This window comes from Silene latifolia, chromosome Y (assembly GCF_048544455.1).
Source record: "Silene latifolia isolate original U9 population chromosome Y, ASM4854445v1, whole genome shotgun sequence".
Classification (NCBI taxonomy): Eukaryota; Viridiplantae; Streptophyta; class Magnoliopsida; order Caryophyllales; family Caryophyllaceae; genus Silene; species Silene latifolia.
Window position 1 is genome coordinate 52,778,640 of NC_133538.1, and position 19,068 is coordinate 52,797,707.

The following is a 19,068-nucleotide window of genomic DNA, read 5'->3' on the forward strand; positions in this document are numbered from 1 at the left end:
AAGTGGAAAAAGCTCAGGAGCATTGGACTCAAAAATAACGCGAGTATAATCCAGATGCTCAGACGGGTAGAAACGACGAGGCGGAGGAATCTGGTCTGCTAAAGGGGAAGGTGGGTATTCATCCCAGATGCAAGGGACAGTAAAGGCAATTGGGTCAATTGGGTCCTCTATAATAGGTTCATCTACTATATCATCGTAACTATCCCATTTAACCTCAAGACAGTAAAAAATTGTCTCCTCACTCCCCCTAGCGCTAGACTCGTCAGTAGGGAAGTTCTCAAAGAGAACCTCCTAGTCGTCCTCACTGTCTGTGAAAGAATCATAAAGGGGTTCTAGATTTTCTCTATAGAAGGGATTGTCAACCATGCTAGAAGTCTCCTCTATGTCTCCGTAAAAAATTATGGCATCCTCTAGATTGGTCTCTAAAGTCTCACCCATCCCCACGTCTGAGTCAACATGAAGAGAGAAATTGGGTTTAACAGTTTTAGCAGCAAACCAATCAAAAAATTCTAATACCTCTTTTGTGGGGAGTCCATCAAAATCCCCCTTACCTTTAGCCTCGAGGTATGCTCGCGTAGGGACATTCATTCCCTTGATGATAGACTGGCATATTTGGAGTCCCGAAAGAATTCCTCGTCTTGGTTCGAGAAACTCCTCCAACCTGTCTATATAAGCACCAAAGCTTTCGTTCTCATCCTGTGGAAATCTGAGAACGGAAGACATAAGAACAGTCTCAAGGAATTGAAGTTCCATGAGACAAGAAATAAACTAAAAAAAACAGATAAAAATCAGCTACAACACCTCCCGCAAACGGCGCCAAAATTTGATACCGGTCGTCGCAGTATAAAAAATAAACCTAAGTACAACTAACGGAAGCTAGCGGTAAGTAGGGTCGATCTCCACAGGGAGGCAAAATGAGATTTATCTGTCTAATTTTAGTCTATGAGTAACGGGGGTTGATTGATTGTAATTAATCTAAAACTAATCGAAAGCAAAGAGAAAAAGAGTACGAGAAAATAAGAGCAGAGTAATAAGAGAGAAAATATGCTAGGAATTAGTCTACCGTGGAAACTACACTATCGGGTTAACTGAGTCGATTAAATTATTGATAAGAAGAGCGAGGTCGTCACCTTTCGGTCCTTAAACCTACGATTATACCCTTTCGGTCTCTAATCGCCCTAGGGTCTCCCTAATTTAGCTTTCGCCCTAGTTAGGTATCATCTATTGTAATTAAGCAAGCCTTCCCTTCCAATCTTTCGATCTAGGTCGGGGGTAACTAATTAATTGGTCTCCTGCATGCATTCATTCAACCTAATCACAATTATATTGCTTAATACAATTCTTGTCGCAAAACTAATCTAATTATGTCGATCCTAAAATATTGCTACCACGGTTTCCCTAGTCCTAACATATTAAAGGAGTTAGCTACGCATGGCTCGGGATACTACACTAGCAATTGCTAATCTAGTAACATAAGATATGATAACTAAATAGAGGAATAATAAAAGCAATAAAGAAACAAGAATGAATTAAAAGGGAAAGATTACGGTTACAAAGTTGTAGATCGGAAATCGTAGCAAGCCAAATCCGAATCCCCAATAATCGTAGCAAAGTGTTGAGATGTAAACTAAGAGATGTATGATAAGATATATCCCTTAACCTAATTATGAAAGCTTTAAATAGGAAAACAAAAGTCTATCCCGAAATTAAGCCCAACACGGGTTAATTAATCCTGCGTAACATCAAAACCACTCGATCGAGTAACTTTAAATCACTCGATCGAGTAAAATTAAGCTTAAACTACTCGATCAAGTAGAAAATCTACTCGATCGAGTAAACCTTAAATTGAATCTACTCGATCGAGTAGAAAAAGGACTCGATCGAACATAAATCTACTCGATCGAGTACTTTCCAACACACAATTCCTACTTCGCGCACTGAACTTCAAACGGCTGCCATTTTTTCGTTACTTGGGCAAACAGGGTGATTCTGGTGGCGTTGGAAAGCTAAGAGGACAAGCTTTCATCTAAAATTGGAATCGCCTGAATATCTATTGTATAACTTGAGATATAGCTTTTCAAAGTAGGCACTAGTAATTTGAAGTTCGTCTTTTGTTTGCTTAGCTTCTTTTCTTCTATGCGCACCTCAAACTGGTAGTTTCCAAGCTCCAACTCAACTCCTCGTTCTCCGTAAATGCATGCAAATGGGACGAATTAAGGCTCGATTTAGCTCCTCTTTGGTTTATTCCTGCAATTTACGTAAAACGAACCAAAGTAGAATATTCGGGGGTATTTGTAGCCAGATGCTACATAAATAATACAGAAATGCGTGTAAAAATGAGGTAAAAACCTTATATAAAATACACGCATCATTAGTCTATGGGAAATCATGTCATTTACCTATTGAGTTGGAATGTAAAGCTTGGTGGGAAATTCGTGAACTAAACTTTGATCCTAAGTTGTGTGGTCAGAACCGTCTTTTGCAGCTAGATGAACTAGAGGAGTTTAGGCTCAACGCCTATGATAGCTCACGCATTTACAAGGAGAAGACGAAGAGATGGCATGACAAAAGAATTTTACCTCGGGAATTTCATGTCGGACAGAAGTTGTTGCTGTTTAATGCCTGACTGCGACTATTTCCTGGCAAGCTGAAGTCCAGGTGGAGTGGACCTTATATAGTGACTGCCGTCACTAAATTTGGATCCGTTGAGCTAGAAGGTCCTGAGGGAAATAGGTTCAAGGTGAATGGGCAATATGTGAAGCACTATCACGAAGCAAATGATGCTGACAATCGTGTTGAAGTTTTGTACTTCGACAAGCTTGATGCGCCAGTTAATTGATGCCAGAAAGGTTGTGCGGGACCTCTTAAACCTGCGCTTTCCGGGAGGCAACCCGGACTGTTTTGTTGTACTTTTGTTGAACTTATTTCTTTTCCTTTAGCTGTATGTTGAAATTTAACGCCAAACTATGCGTCCTTTGTATTTACTATGCTTCTTATACGCATTTTGCAGGTGAAGCAGCTCGATCGAGTGGTTTTTCTAAAAGCTAAGATTTACACTCGATCGAGCAATTGCTATCCGCGATCGAAATGCTGCAAATCATGTTCTCTCGATCGAGTAACATATTCTCTCGATCGAGTGTTTTTGACGCCATTCCTCTCGATCGAACTATTCTGAGTTGTTCGATCGAGCAGATCCTGGTTCCCGCAGCTATTTTCCATCTGATGAGCTGCTGTTGGACTTCCTATGACCTCCCGTGTTCATGGTCGGTTTGGGGAGGTCCCTCTTCATGACGTCTTGTAAGTTTTCCGACTCCCGTTATCCTTTTCTCCTTAGTTTGAATTTCTTCTCTTATTTTTGGTACAATGAAGGCATTGTACGGTTTGGTTCGGGGAGGTATGCATCCATATCTATGTCTGCATGTTTTCTTGCATTTCTGTTTGCACGTTTATTCATTTTCGCATGCATCGTTGTTTTTAATTCAAAAATCACATAAAAATCAAAAATTCACGTTTATTTTGAGTCGGAACGTTTGAACTTTGATGCTACATTGAATCTTTACCTCTGCCCTGCATATTCTTGACATATTGTTGGCCTGATATGTGCATAATCTACGAGTTTTTGTTTCCCTCTTATCTGAACGAATAGACTTGACTCATGTATTGTCAAGCTATATTACATTCTGAGGTTAGAGCTTTATAAACTGGTGACATTCATGACCGGTTTCATGTAGGATGTGAGTAGTACTCTCTATAATGCATGTAACATCAATTTGCATAAGTATGAATCTAGTCTTCTTAATACCTGTATGCATTCGGTCTGTGGATGGTGACGCATGTTAGGAGAGGCAGTTCCCTTTATTCTATTCTACCCATGAGCCTCACATAGCCAAATTGCCTTTTTGTCCTATTAGCTACAATCTATAATTTTGCCTATCCTAGCCGAGCTAGTGATTAGTAGCTGGTCGGGAAGCTTTACTGCAGTTTGGTTATATATCTGATTTCAGAAGTCGGTGGAAGAATTGAAGGGAATGAAAAGAAAAATGCTATGAAAAAGAAAAAAACAATAGAAAAAGAATTGAAAAAATATATGAAAAAGAAAGGAGAAAATCATATGCGCAAAAATGAAGAGTTGTATAGATGATTTTCACTCCCATATCTTATTTGTATCCTATGGGGAGTTGACAAGTTTATGGTGTATTGTGAGTTGAGTGCATTCAATTTGCACTGTTTTGTATTGATATATATTGAGTATGAAGTTGGGATGTAGTTTCAAAATTTGGATCCGTTGTTGCTAGCCTGGCTATTAACTCCACATTTCCAAATTCATTTTAGCCCCTTCTCACCCATTACCTCACTTACCCAAATGTAAGTCCTCGGCATGTGTCTTGGTCATTAGTTTGGTTGGAAGGCATATGTACGGTTGTAGAGACTTTATTCATGTTAGATTGCATGCATGTTCTTATAGGTCGAGTTAGGTGAGTGTCTTTACTTCTTTCTATCTCTTACTTATATACTCACCCTGTGCTTAAATTTGAGTGATGAGCAATCCGTGAGAGTCCGATATCTTTGAGTCTTGCATGGTCGACGGTTCAGTAAGTTTGAAACATTGATTTAATTCGTTTGCACTTATCACTTGCCACATTGTTAGTTGTTGCATTAAACTGGTTTTGGTGGATGATGTGTAGCTGATGCGTTGGTCCAGTTCCACTGTTTATTCTTAGTTGCATTCATAGTTTGCTTGGGGACAAGCAAAGGTTTGTTTTGGGGAGATTTAATGCGTGTATTTTATATAAGGTTTTTACCTAATTTTTACACGCATTTTTGTACTATTTCATGTGGCATCTAGGTACAAATACCCTCGAATAGTCTAATTTGGTTTGTCTTCTGTAAATTGCAGGTACAGACCGGAAAGAAGATAAATCGAGCCTAAACTCATCTTTTTTGCATACATTTATGGAGAACAAGGAATCGGAGCTCGGAATCCATTACTTTGAAGACATGTGAGCTGATTCCGGAAGGTGTCAAAGTGCCGTATGCGCTAATATAGCTCGATCGACCTCTTTTCAGTTGATCGAATGCTTTATCTCTTGAAGTTTCACTCGATCGAGTTGTTTTCATACTCGATCGAGAAGGCTATTATAAGAAGTCCTCGATCGAACGGTTTTTCCATTCGATCGAGTGGAATTGCTGCTTAGTTCCTCGATCGAGTGGTTTAATTCCTCTCGATCGAGAGGTTTTATCCCGTAGCTGAGTTTTTACCTTATTTTGTATGGGCTTTGTAATTAGGCTATTGGATTAGATTTAGCAGTGAGATTTTCGTGTTCTATTTTACACTACAGACTGTGTTACTCTTCTTCAGCTCTTCTCTTCCCTTTTTCTCTCTTCTACACTTACTCTAAGCTACAACTCAGAATAAAACCTTGTAATCGGTATTATACTTTCTTCTAATTCTTAATCTCTTTTATTGCTATTACTTCTTTTCTTCTTTTATTTTTGAACCTGCTTTAGTCAAATCTCTCTTGTTTATTGTTATCATGTTTAATTCTTCTTGTCTATGTATGGTTATTGTTAATCCGATGATAATGCATAGCTAATTCTTTTTGCTAAGACTTAGGGAATCCATGATTAGAAGGAATTGTAAACTGATATATTAGGTTTAATGCCTGTGTAGTTTATGGTGTTAATCGCTACATTTAATTATTTCTGTCTAATTGAGTCGATGCAATTGGTCATTTAATCGTAGTAAACCTTGACTTGGACCGGAAGGTTGGAAAGGGTGAGACTCGTAGCAAACATTAGGGCACCGTAGTGAGGGCGGAAGCTAAGCTATTTGTGCTTTAGGGCGAATTGAGACCGGAAGGAGATATTCACTGCCCCATAGACCATACTTGCATTGATCTGAGACCTAGATTGCTTGACTGAATGATCATGGTGAACCGACTGTCTTAGCTATTTTCTCCTTATTTGCTTAATCCTTATTCTCTTGCCTTTCCCCTCTTCCTTAATCTTATTAGTTTACAACAAACAAATTCAAACCCCCAAATTGGTTACCATGACAGACTTAGTTAAAGCTGACATTTTCCCATCTCCCTGTGGAGATCGACCCGACTTCCTTAGCTATATTAGTTAGAGCCATTTGGTTATTTTTGATAGGTATACAACTAGCTTGTCAATGAGTATGTGGTAATGCCTATTGGTTTGACCAATGCACCAACAGCTTTCATGGATTTGATGAATCGGATTTTCAGTCTGTTTTTGGATAAGTTCGTGGTTGTCTTCATTGACGACATCTTAGTCTACTCTAAGACTAAGGAGGAACATGAGAAGCACCTAAGGATCGTTTTGCAAACTCTGAGAGAGAACCAGCTTTATGCCAAGTTATGAAAGTGTGAGTTCTGGTTAGAAGAGGTGGCTTTTCTGGGTCATGTCATATCTAAGAAGGGAGTATCCGTGGATCCTAGCAAGATTGAGGCCGTGACCAAGTGGGAAACACCGAAGAGTGTTGCCGAGGTTCGGAGTTTCTTGGGCCTTGCTGGCTACTACAGGAGGTTCGTGAAAGACTTTTCCACCATAGCACGGCCTATGACTGCTTTGATGAGGAAAGAGACCAGATTTGTTTGGGATGAGAGTTGTGAGACGGCGTTCCAGACTTTAAAGGAGCGTTTGACCACATCTCCTATTCTAGCTTTGCCAGAGGGATGTGAGAACTTTGAAGTATATACCGATGCTTCAAAGAATGGTCTAGGTTGTGTGTTCATGAAGGAAGGGAAAGTTATAGTGTATGCTTCGAGGCAGCTGAAGCCATATGAGGAGAACTACCCTACTCATGATGTAGAACTGGGTGCAGTTGTTTTTGCTCTTAAGATTTAGAGGCACTACCTTTATGGGGCAACCTTTAAGGTGTTTTCAGATCATAAGAGTCTGAAGTATATCTACACTCAGAAGGAGCTTAATTCGCGATAGAGACGATGGATGGAGCTAATCGGGGACTACGATATGGAGATCATCTATCACGAGGGTAAGTCTAATGTTGTTGCAGATGATCAGAGTAGGAAGAGCGTTCATTGGTTATGTACAGCTATGTCTTTGCTGAAGCTAAGGGATGAGATGTGTAAGATGGGGATCTTTATGATAAGGAAAGGGGATGCCATCGGGGATTTGACGATCGAGCTGGATTTGTATGAGAACATCAAGAGTAAGCTAGAGCTTGATCCTAAGACCCAAGAGTGGAAGTCTAGAGTGGAGAGTGGCACAGTTTTCAGGTTTTCTATCCACACAGATGGGAGTGTTCGTTTTGATGGGAGATGGTGTGTTCCTGAGGATGCAGATTTAAGGAGAGTGATCCTGACATAGGCTCATTACGCTCCTTATTTGGTTCACCCAGGTGGTGATAAGCTGTATAAAGACCTTAAGAAGACTTTCTGGTGGCCAAACATGAAGAGGGATGTAGCTAAGTTCGTGGCTAGGTGTTTGACCTGTCAGAGGGTCAAGGGTGACCAGCGGAGACCACAAGGTAAGATTCAACCCTTGGAGGTACCTGAGTGGAAGTGGGAGTTGATTTCTATGGACTTTGTGGTTGGGTTACCTAGGTCACAGCAAGGTAATAACATGATCTGAGGAATTGTTGATCGGTTGACAAAGTCAGCTCATTTTATTCCTATGAAGGATACTTGGTCCAAGATGCAGCTGGCCTTGGGTTATAGGAGACATGTGGTTCAGTTACATGGTATACCTACGGATATAGTGTCGGATCGTGATGCGAGGTTTATATCCAAGTTTTGGCAAGAACTGCAAGAATTAATGGGTACTACCTTGAAGATGAGCACCGCTTTTTATCCTGCAACTGATGGTCAGACTGAGAGGACTATCAAGACCTTGTAGGACATGCTGAGAGCATGTGGCATGGAGTTTGGGGGAAGCTGGGAAGACAGGCTTGATCTGATCAAGTTTTCGTACAATAACAGTTATCATACCAGTATCGGGATGGCACCTTTTGAGGCTTTGTATGGTCGGAAGTGCCGAAGTCCAGTTTGTTGGGACGATAGTGCAGAGGAAGTGGTTTTAGGACCACAGATGGTTCAGGATATGGTTGAGCAGGTTCGGTTAATTCGTTAAAAGATGAGAGCAACTCAAGATCGTCAGAAGAGTTATGCCGACTTGCACCGCAGAGACATAGGGTTTGCAGTAAGTGACAAGGTCCTTTTGAAAGTGTCACCTATGCGAGGAGTGATGAGATTTAGAAATAAAGGCAAGTTGAGCCAGAAGTTTATAGGTCCTTATGAGATTTTGTATCGCATAGGCGAGGTAGCCTACAGGTTAACTTTGCCACCATCTTTGAATAGAGTCCAGAATGTCTTTCATGTTTCACAGCTCCGGTAATATGTGAGTGACCCGTCACATGTACTTGAGGTTGGGAATATCGAGCTTGATGAGTCCTTGTCCTATGCTGAGATTCCTAAGGATATCCTAGACCGCAAAGTACGCAAGACAAGGAATGGTGAGACCGTTTTACTCAAGGTACTTTGGTCCAATCACAACATGGAAGGAGCCACATGGGAACCAGAGGAGGCTATACGAGAGCGTTTTCCTAACCTATTTTATCAGGAATGGTTGGTTACGGGGACGTAACCGTTGTCTTTTTAGGGGGGTAGGAGATGGTCGCATGTGTGTTTTTGTCTTAGTTTGAGTCGGGCTAGTCGGGTTTGTGATATTTTGTGCTAGTATATTGTTAGTATGTTGTGTCGGAAGGTCGTTTTGTTGTGTTTGTTTTGGGTAGAGTGTGAACTTCGGGGACGAAGTTCTTTTTAAGGGGGGAACACTGTAATAATACGGATTTTATAGGCCGGTACTCGACCGAGTATAGCCTACTCGGTCGAGTAGTGTGGGTTGTGTAATTTGTTTGGCTACTGCCGAGGAACACTCGGCCGAGGATACTGAATACTCGACCGAGTAGAGGATACTCGGCCGAGTATACTCTATACTCGACCGAGTATCCGGTCTGGCGAGCAATATTTCAGCGGTTTGATTCGGGAGTAATTAGGGCGTTATATAATTTCGATAATCAGCTTCTAAACACTATTTACAAAACCTAATCAACGTACGACACTCTAATCACTCCGAATCTCTCCTTTGTGTCTGTAGACCATCATAGCAATCGTATTCAATCCTTCACTCTTTCGTCGGCAAGTCTTTATCCCCATGTTTGTTGGTGATTATTCTAGGGTTTATCTATAATCATGAATTGGGGGAAATGGGGTTTTGCAATTAGTAATTATGTTATGTGATTATTGTTTAGGCGAAGACTTCATAGAGGAGCCGTTCTAGTTGCTTAATTCTCTTCACTGCTGTTGTTGCTAAGGTAGGGTTTCCCTACTCAGTTACTGTTACTTGAATTAAGATGTGTTTGTATTGTGTTTTACTGTTCTCTGCTGATCATCGGAGTGTTGGTGTGATAGTGGTGGTTGTGATGGTGTTGTGAGGTTTGTGGTGGAGTCACTTGTGGGAGTGGCTTCACACCCTAGTTCGCCCTCCGTGGAACCCGTCACGGGAAGGGATGTGCACATTAAGGGACTGGGTTATCGCTCGTTGATGAGCGGGATTTTGGTGGGGATTGGGTTCGGTCCTTCACTGGCGGCGTGGACTACCTGTTGCGATGGGTAGTCTGGCAGGGCTACACACTTCGGTGTGTAGTCGGTTACTGTGAGATCGGGAGACTGGGGATGGAGGATGATCAGCTGGTTAATTATGCCTTGTCTTATTTTGATTGAGCAGTACTGACCCCGTTGTTGTTTTGTAAAATCTGCGGTGATACATTCGGGGATGGTGAGCAGGCTGCGACAGGTAATGCATTTGGTGAGCTTAGGGCGGTCATGGGAGAGTCGTCACGCCAGATTTAGTATCACCATCACGAGTCTTAGCATTTGTTTTGTAATTGATAGCATTTGGATTTACATTATTTGATTTTGGAACATTGTAACTTTTAATACTTTACCGTATCTTAATAAATGTGTTTGGGACTGTTGCTTTTGATATGTACTAATCTCGGGCAACCGAGATGGTAACAGCCTTTCATGCTGGGGTAGTCCTGGTAAGGTACCTTGGTATGAGGGGCTGTTACACACACGCCCAAAACAACCCCACATTTTTCACTCTTTTTCGGGCTTTGAAGTTGGCGGATTCAGGGTAGATTCAGGTTGTTTGATTCGTGGTTGTGTATGGGGCTGATTAGGGTGTGGTATAGGGCTGGAATGGGTTTGAACTAGAGCGGGAATAAGGGTTGGAGAGTGGTGGTCGTCAGAGTTTGGTGGTGGTGGTGGTGTGGTGGTAGTGGTAGAGGGGATGAGTGAGATTTAGGCATTTAGGCTTGAAGTGTGTTTTGTTAGATTTAATATGGATATAGATAACAAAAAAGGGAGTTATTAGTCAATAATTGTAACGGTGTTATGACGGAAATCTGCCAACGGTATTCTGGGAAAGAAAAATGTAAATACAGGGGTACCACATGTAGAAACTTAAAATGAGGGGTACCATGTGTAATCTGCCAAAGTTCCAGGGTACCATGGGAAATTTCCGAAAAAAATCACCATAGCCAAACGTGGGATTCCAACGTTTGGACCATGGCCAACGTTGGTTTCCCACGTTTGGACCATGGCAAACGTTGGTTTTCAACGTTTGGTCCATGGTCGATTGTTGAATCTCAACATTTAGTCCATGAGCTAGTTCATTTTTTTTTTAAAAATCGTGTTTAATACGTTTATTTGCCAATTTTTTAAAATTATTTAAGTTTTCTAGTCGATGTGCATTAATTTCTAACATTTTTTAATTGGTTTAATGCACATGAGAGATCGAAATGCAGTTGGTTTTTAGTAGAATTTGAGAGAAAATTGTTTAGAGAGAGAAAAGAGTGTAATTATGCAAAGGACATTATCGTCTTTTGGAATGAAAACGTCGACGATATTTACTAAAACGTCGACGATATTTACAAATCGGGATTATTATGTAGAAATATGCCCAACTAGATTGAAGACTTGTAGTCCATACTCCATTGTGGAATATTGGGTCACTAGTTGTAGAGTTTTAGACTAGACCAGACAAACAGGTCAATCGGGTTAGGTTCGGGTCGGTTTAATTTCAGTTCGGGTTGTTTAGATTTTTAATAATTAGGTTGGGTCATTTTTGGCATGGTTGTTTTCAAATTATTTGGGGATAACAGCCAGATTTTGATAATAAACATTTGAGCGGCTTGGATAATTCAGGTCAATTCAGATATCGGGTAGATTTGGGGGTCAACCCGGGGGCTTCTATGAGTAAGGCAGCGGGGAGATCTCCCTCCCAGGGGAAACTAGAGTCCCGGTTCGGATCGCGTTCGGGTCGAGTTAGTTTTGTCATTTCCACTTCTAGTGGGGTAGGATTAGGGGACCAGTTCATCTTACTTAAGAGTGTCTTAATTTAAGACATTTGATAACCTTTATTTATTTTCAATTCTATTATAATCGGGTGTGAGAGTCGTTTTAGGTTAAAACGATCTTAAATAAGAATTGATAATTAAGGATTAGTAGGTTTTAGTCTCGATATGTTAACTAGACTAGATTGAGTGCATGACGAATATATTTAGGTTCAATATTTGGTCATCAAGTTTACAATCATGGGGTTTGTTTCATTTGGGTACAAGATTCGAATTATTTTTTCTAGACTATAAAGTATTGGAATTCAAATTTCTTTAAATGAAAGACCCTTAGCTTACTTTAGTTTAGTTCAATGTATCTTGGGGTGTTTGTTCAACGGCTTGCACTGAATTCCAAACGAATCATGTAATTTGGGCCGGACTTGACAAGATCATACTTTATTTGGTCCAATTTACAGTCCAACATTTTACCCTTATTTGATCTTTGGTCCACAAAATTTAGTTTGAATCGATCCTGACCGATGAAAACTCCAAATTGCAACTCAGTTTAATCAGAGTATAGTTCTATCAATTGAGTTCGTTTGAGCCCCAAAAAGTTCTAAAACATAACCAATTTTCTTAATATTTATTTAATAATACTTCTGTTTCTATAAAACAACAACGTGAAATTAAAAAAAACTGCTCCTAGAGAATCCTAGGGTTTCGTCTATCGTTTTACTTAGATTTCTCCTCTTACTCGAGGCCTTTTCTTTCGATTTCGATCGTAGGGAGAAGGATTTTGCTTTGTTTTTCTTTGTGATTTTGTTTTTCTATGCAGGGACAGATGGATAGTTCGATGCGAGGCCTCATTCGTGACGGAAAGCGGCCTATGGAAGAGGTAACGGAGGGAGAGGATGGTATATTTGAATGGGAAGAAGGCTTCGACGATGAAAAGGGGAAGGAGAAACTGCTACTTGTCGGGAAAATTTGGGCTTCTAAGTCGACCAACGCGAAAGCTGCCATTGAATCTATGATTAGACTTTGGAACCCTACAAAACCTATGGCAGGAAATATCATCGATGCAAAGGAGAAAGTTTTCGTCTTTCGATTTGGGTGTGAGCGAGATAAGGCGAAAGTTCTCGAGGGGCAACCATGGCATTTCGACAAATTCTTATGGTGCTTCAATGAACCAAATTGTGAAGGTAAGATTACTGATGTCCCGCTATTTTTCTTCCCAATTTGGACAAGGGTTTATGACTTACCAATTGCGGGGAGATTGAGTGAGACAAATATAAAGAAAATCGGTGCTGCCTTAGGGTTCTATATTGTCATGGAAGTAGGGCTGAATAACGAACTTGACAGAGCGGTACGTATACGAGTGCTGCAGGATGTCCGTGCCCCCTTGAAATCGATCGTGCCTATTAAAATGAAGGGGGGTAGGGTTGTTGAGTTCGATGTAAAATATGAACGACTCCCATTATATTGCTATGGATGCGGGCACATTGGGCATGGCGAGAAGGATTGCGATGAGGGGCCATATGAGGAAGGGGAGCTGCGCTTTGGGATTTGTTGAGAGCATCCCCATGGAAGGTAACGAAAACAACCAGCAAGGATCCGGGTAGGGCAAGGAGGGATTTGAGCACTGTTTTCGAATAAGAAAAAAAGCAAGCTAGCGAATTCGATATAGCAAAGATGATTGACAAGCTTCAAGCAATTGCAATTGACCTCAAAATGAAAAACAATGGGGTTTCTGAAGAGAATCAGGCGCATGGAGGGAAGGAAGGGGAAGGGGAGAGGGTGCCTGAATCTGAACAGGGAGGGGAGAGAGGGGTGATACTTCCTGCGGGTATGGAAACAGAGGCTGATACTTTTCTAGACCGAGATGGGGAAACTATGGGGTATGATGTTTTAGGAGGGGATGAGGTGCAGGGGGTGCGGTTGGAGGACACCACGGGTGTACAGGTAACGGGGCTCAGGCGAGAGGAGGGGGGTGGATCTGGAAGTAAAATAGGGGAAAAGAGGACTGGGAAGTGGACGAGAATGGCGAGAGAGGTTATTGTGATGACTAAAGGAGGTGGGAGATGTGAAATAGGGAAAGAGTACGGGGTGAGGGAGTGGGAGAGGATGGTAGCAAGAAACTTAAAATTACTACAGACGGGGACGTCTTGATATCTGAAGCGAAGGTTGAGGGAGCTCAACCCCGCCGGGCCCAATGAATCTGCTAAGTCTCAACTGTCGGGGCTTGGGCAACCCCGATGCTGTAAATAATCTCCGTGCTCTTGTACGAAGGGAGGCCCCGGCCATACTTTTTTTGTGCGAAACTAAGTTGTGTGGTCGTGATATGAGGAGAGTGAGAGAGAAATTGGATGGGTATTATGGGATTGAGGTTGATAGTATGGGGAGGGCTGGTGGTCTTGCTTTTATGTGGAAGAAGGAGGTAGATTGTACACTCATGACGGCTTCACTCCATCACATTGATATGACGGTTAGAGAACGGGAGAGGGAGTGGCAAGTTACGTGTTTTTATGGATGGCCATCTGTATCGGATAGACACTTATATTGGGAGTTACTTCGACTTCTGGGTAGGAAATCTAATCTTCCGTGGTTATGTATGGGTGATTTTAATGAAGTTTTATATTCGACTGAGATGAAAGGAGGGAGTAGAGCGCAGTGGCAAATGAATAACTTCCAAGCAGCTGTGAGTGATTCTGGGCTCATGGATATTGGTTGGGAGGGGTACCAATTTACTTGGGACAATGGGCAAGCGGGAGAAGCTAATAAGCAGAGTATGATTGACAAGGCGATGTGCACGACCTCGTGGCTAGATATTTTTCCTTACGCGAAGTTGTTCCATTTAACGCGGGAGTGGTCTGACCATGCTCCAATCAAGCTGAGCCTGGATAACCGAGTGGCGGCACAGACAGCTAGGCAGGGTTTCAAATTCGAGCAGATTTGGATTGGGGAGGAGGGATATGAGGAGGCAGTGAGACGTGGGGTGGATAAAGGGCGTGGTGTTTTGGGTTAAGCGATTAGAGCTTGCACCCGTGAACTAAACCAATGGAAAAAATCAAGTATCAAGACAATTGGGTACATGATCGAACGCAAAAATCGTCAGCTGGCTCGTTTAACTGCAGGTAATCGGTCTGAGGAGGAGATTCGACATAGGAAAAAACTTGTTGCTGAGATTGCTAATCTTAGGCGACAAGAAGAACAATATTGGCGACAACGATCACGGGCTCTATGGCTAGCGGATGGAGATCGAAATACTAAATTTTTCCACAATAGGGCGGGGGAGAGGAAGAGGAAAAATTATATTGGCATGCTTGTTGATGATAATGGGGTGGAACGGGCTGGACATGATGATGTTGCGGGGGTGGCTACGGCCTATTTTAGGCAGCTGTTCTCTTCGACACAACCAAGTGAATTTGATGATGTGTTAGTAGGGTTGGAGGGACGGGTTTTGGAGCGTATAAAACTGATTTTGAGATAAGAATACCGAGAAGAAGAAGTGGTCGAAGCTTTGAATCAAATGCATCCTTTAAAAGCGCCAGGACCGGATGGTATGAATGCTTTATTTTTCCAATCTTCATGGCATATTATTGGGCCGGATGTGATTGCCACGGTTTTGGGAATTTTAAGAGGAGAATTGGATCCGGGCGATTTTAATGAGACTAATATCGTTCTAATCAAAAAAAGAAAGCGCCGGATAAAATTCGAGATTTTCGACCTATTAGTTTGTGTAATGTGGTGTAAAAGCTAGTCTCAAAAGTTCTAGCAAACCGTCTCAAAATTTTTCTGGGTGAAATTGTGTCCGAAAATCAAAGTGTTTTTACCCCTGGCCGTCTTATCACGGATAATGTACTCATTGCTTTTGAGATGTTTCATCATATGAAGAGTTCAAGACAAGCTGAGGGGCACATGGCGATTAAGCTTGATATGGCTAAGGCCTATGATAGGGTCGAATGGCGGTTTCTGAGACGGGTTCTGGAGGTGATGGGTTTTGACCACGGGTGGATTAGTCGGGTTATGAGATGTGTTTCATCTGTCTCTTTTTCGGTTCTCATCAATGGAGTTCAGACGGAGGGGTTTCGGCCTGAGCGTGGTTTACACCAAGGGGATCCCTTGTCCCCATACCTGTTTATTCTGTGCGCGGAGGCATTATCTAATCTTATGCGATGGGCTATTTAACACGGCTCTCTGCATGGGCTGCGGGTAGCAGCGACAACTCCTACTATCTCTCATTTATTCTTTGCGGATGACAGCATCTTCTTTGTGAAAGCAACGGAGGATGAAGCGGAGGTGGTGAGTGATATTTTGAGGAGATACGAAGCTGCGTCGGGGCAACTAGTTGATGCCCGTCGTTGTGAGCACCAAAAATAATATTTATAATTTCCAACTACAACTATAGACAGCGGTAGCAGGGTCGAACCACAGAGAGGCAGATGTAATTATTAGTTGCCTAATTTCAGTCTAAGGTAACAGTATGTGGGGATTGAGTTGATTTGGTCTATAGCTAAAACAATAAAAGTAAAATAAACTAAACAGTAGATAAAATCAAGGATTAAAAGGGTGCAAGAATGGTTGGTTCACTATAGTTTCGGCGGCAGCAAACTAGGTAGGTCTAAAACAATCACGTGACACGGGAAAATAAGAGGTCCTCTCGGTCCACTCTCAATGGTAGCATATTTCGATCTCGCTACAGGTCCCTAATACCACTAATACTGACTTTCGTCCTGAAAAGTGACTGAAAGGTCTAAATTAATCTATCTTTCGATCTAATTAATCTAGTCGTCTTAATTAAGCAGGCTATCTCCCTTCCCTATCTTTCGATCTTTATTGGGTCGGTCAAATCCTAGGTATTCAACTAGTCGCGTGCACTCGATTCGTCAAACACAACAATTAAAACAATTAAAACGAAAAAATCTCAGCGTGGCCAGTCGATCGACCAGGGAACCCAGTCGATCGACCAATGTGCGATTTCAGGCCAAATTAATTCTAATGCCGCCTAACCTACAGTTCCCCTACATCCTAGCACAATTAATTTAGCTACTCATAGTACTGATAAAAACAACAATAATAATAACGAAATAAACTATCGAATTCATGCTTAAAATAATCAAATAACAAATAGCAATAAACGATAATTGGCTTTGGATACTAACTAGCAATTTTATATCTATGGATGCAAATAAAGTAATAAACCGAAAATAAGAGCAGGAAAGTACCGAATGAAATTGCAGAAGGAAGATCCGAAAACCGAATTGTATTGACTACCCAACAATATTAAAAACCCTAACGAATTTATGATAAAGCTAATGAAAACTGAATGAAACTGAATGTATAAAACTCGATGATTGTATCTGTAAACTAGGCTACCTAGAACACATTGGGCTTTCTATTCCTCGTTCTATTGATTCACGTCATAATAGCGGCTTGGTCGATCGACCACTGAAGCCGGTCGATCGACTGGGCATACTGAACAGTAGCTTCTGTTTGTTGTGGGTTGGTCGATCGACCAAGAAGGCCGGTCGATCGACTGGTTTAGCTGATAGTCTGCTTCTAACTTCTCGTGGATTTGTCTTTCGGGCCTCGAAATGCGCACCAAGCGCGTTCCTTGAGTAAATACTTCACGTCAAATGTTGTGCAAGATACTCGGGGACGGATTTAGCTCAATATCTACTCATTTTCGCATAAATCTGCAATATTACATAAAAATACGAAAGTAGACGAAATGGGGCAAATAGTAGCATAAAACTACACAATTGAGCTCTGAAATGCGTGTAAAATAGGGTGTAAAACATTATATTTAGGACACGCATCAAACTTCCCCAAACCAAACCCTTGCTTGTCCCCAAGCAAGAACTAGACTCGATCTAAAGGAACGAGTTCAATCTCAGAGAGAAATGCAATTGAATAGCCTAAACCAATTTAATGCAAAATTAACAATCAATCAGTAACGTGAATCATGCCAACGAGTTATGGAGTCGTTAAAAACTGCTGAACCGTCAACTATGGAGACTCATCAAATTGGACTCTCACGAGTCGCTCAAATCACTCAATAAATTCAGGTGAATATATGTGAAAGATAGAAAGAATTCATTTTGTTAGTGACACTCACCTAACTACGACCTATAAGAACATGCCTGCAATATAATATGAAAGTAATCTCTACAACCGTACATATGCATTCCAACCGAACAAATGACCATGACACATGCCGAGGTATATATGGGATATGTGAGGTAATGGGCAGGAAAGGCAAAACATTTATGGGAATGTGGGGTACAGGTGATCAAGCTAGTACCGTAACAAAACCATATGACAATATTCACGTCTTGCTCAAACTTCAATCCACACGGTGCTATAGCAAGCACAAAACTCACAATCTCCGAAATAATCAACTCCCCATAAGGTACAAATGAAACATGGGAGCAAAAACCGCCATTTGAATAAACACTTGAATCATGCGAATTGATTTTTCTTTTTCTCTTCTCGGGTCCCAGTCGATCGACCGATTATGCTAGTCGATCGACCGATTATGCCAGTCGATCGACTGCCTCTACAGTACATCACTCTTTTTTTCTTTTTTCGAATCATTTTTCTTCTTTTCTTTTTTTTCTTTCTTTGTTTCCTTCTTTCAATTTCCCAACATCATCTCAAAATGAGCATAGCTACCAAAAACGAAGTAACAATCCCAGAACATAAACTACTAGCTTGACAAGGGCAGGCTAAATGTAGGATGTAGTTAACGGGACAAAAAGGCTATTTTTGTCAGTGTGGGGCTTATGGGTAAAATGAGAAAAGGGGACCCCTACCACATGTGTCAACTAACCACAAACCGAATGCATACAGGTATTAAGAAGATTAAGTTCATATTTATGCACATTTATGTAACATGTCTCATAAGTAGTAACTACTCACATCCTAGATAAACCGGTCATAGATATCACCAGTTATAGGCTCTAATCCTCAGAAAATAGGATGTAGTTTGCCAAAAATCAAAGTCAAGTCTAAGGTCCAGCAAAATAATTTAACGAAAACTCGTGGATATGCATATATGATTCTACTAATAACATGTTAATTATCAAGGCATAGGCAAAAACAGATGCAAATGCAATGTCATCATTGAAATACTACCGTTCCGACTCAACCTATCTGCTAAAATAAACGTGCATTTTTTGAAATTTTTGAAATTTTTTCAAATTTTTGTGTATATAAAGGAATTAAACAACAATGCAAACTGAAATGTAAACGTGAATGCAAAAACATATGAAATGCAACGTAAAACCCTTTCCCAAACCAAATCGCACAATGTCCCCATTGTGCAAAATCATGTAATGAAACAAACAGGAAGTGGGAATTTGCGAAAAATTAAGTAAACAAAACATGAAGTGAAGACAAGGAGACTCACAAGACTATAAGCGCAGCAAAAGGAAACCTCCCCAAACCAGCGTGAGCTAGGAGGTTTCTGTAGCTAGCAGTGCTACCCAATAAGTACCTGAAAAGACAACAATACCATGCATAAAACCGAGAAAGCAATGTTGAACCGGTAATTATGTGCAAAATTAAGAAAATGGAAGAAATCAGATATATGACGGAAAATAAAGTGGAGTAGAAAACTCCCTTAATTCCGCAAATCGACCAAACACATCAGGGGAGTGATTGTAAACAGGTATAGCAGCGTC

General features: G+C 41.2%; 2 protein-coding genes across 2 annotated transcripts; both read left to right on the plus strand.

Annotated features, from left to right (window-relative positions):
• Nucleotides 1–8,118: 8,118 nt before the first annotated feature.
• Nucleotides 8,119–12,956, plus strand: LOC141628042 (uncharacterized). Its single transcript, XM_074441231.1, has 2 exons — nucleotides 8,119–8,184; nucleotides 12,222–12,956. The coding sequence occupies exons 1-2, from the start codon at nucleotides 8,119–8,121 to the stop codon at nucleotides 12,954–12,956; spliced, it is 801 nt and encodes a 266-aa protein (XP_074297332.1).
• Nucleotides 12,957–13,595: 639 nt separating this feature from the next.
• On the plus strand, nucleotides 13,596–14,408 carry LOC141628043 (uncharacterized). The gene has a single exon (XM_074441232.1). It carries the CDS (start codon nucleotides 13,596–13,598, stop codon nucleotides 14,406–14,408), a length of 813 nt encoding a protein of 270 aa, XP_074297333.1.
• The last annotated feature ends 4,660 nt before the right edge of the window (nucleotides 14,409–19,068 follow it).

Coding starts and splice junctions, on each gene's coding strand:
- LOC141628042 (XM_074441231.1), top strand. CDS start 8,119: ATGAGAGCAACTCAAGATCGTCAGAAGAGTTATGCCGACTTGCACCGC. Junction 8,185..12,221: donor GCAGAGACATAGGGTTTGCA/GTAAGTGACAAG, acceptor TTTTCTATGCAG/GGACAGATGGATAGTTCGAT.
- LOC141628043 (XM_074441232.1), top strand. CDS start 13,596: ATGAATCTGCTAAGTCTCAACTGTCGGGGCTTGGGCAACCCCGATGCT.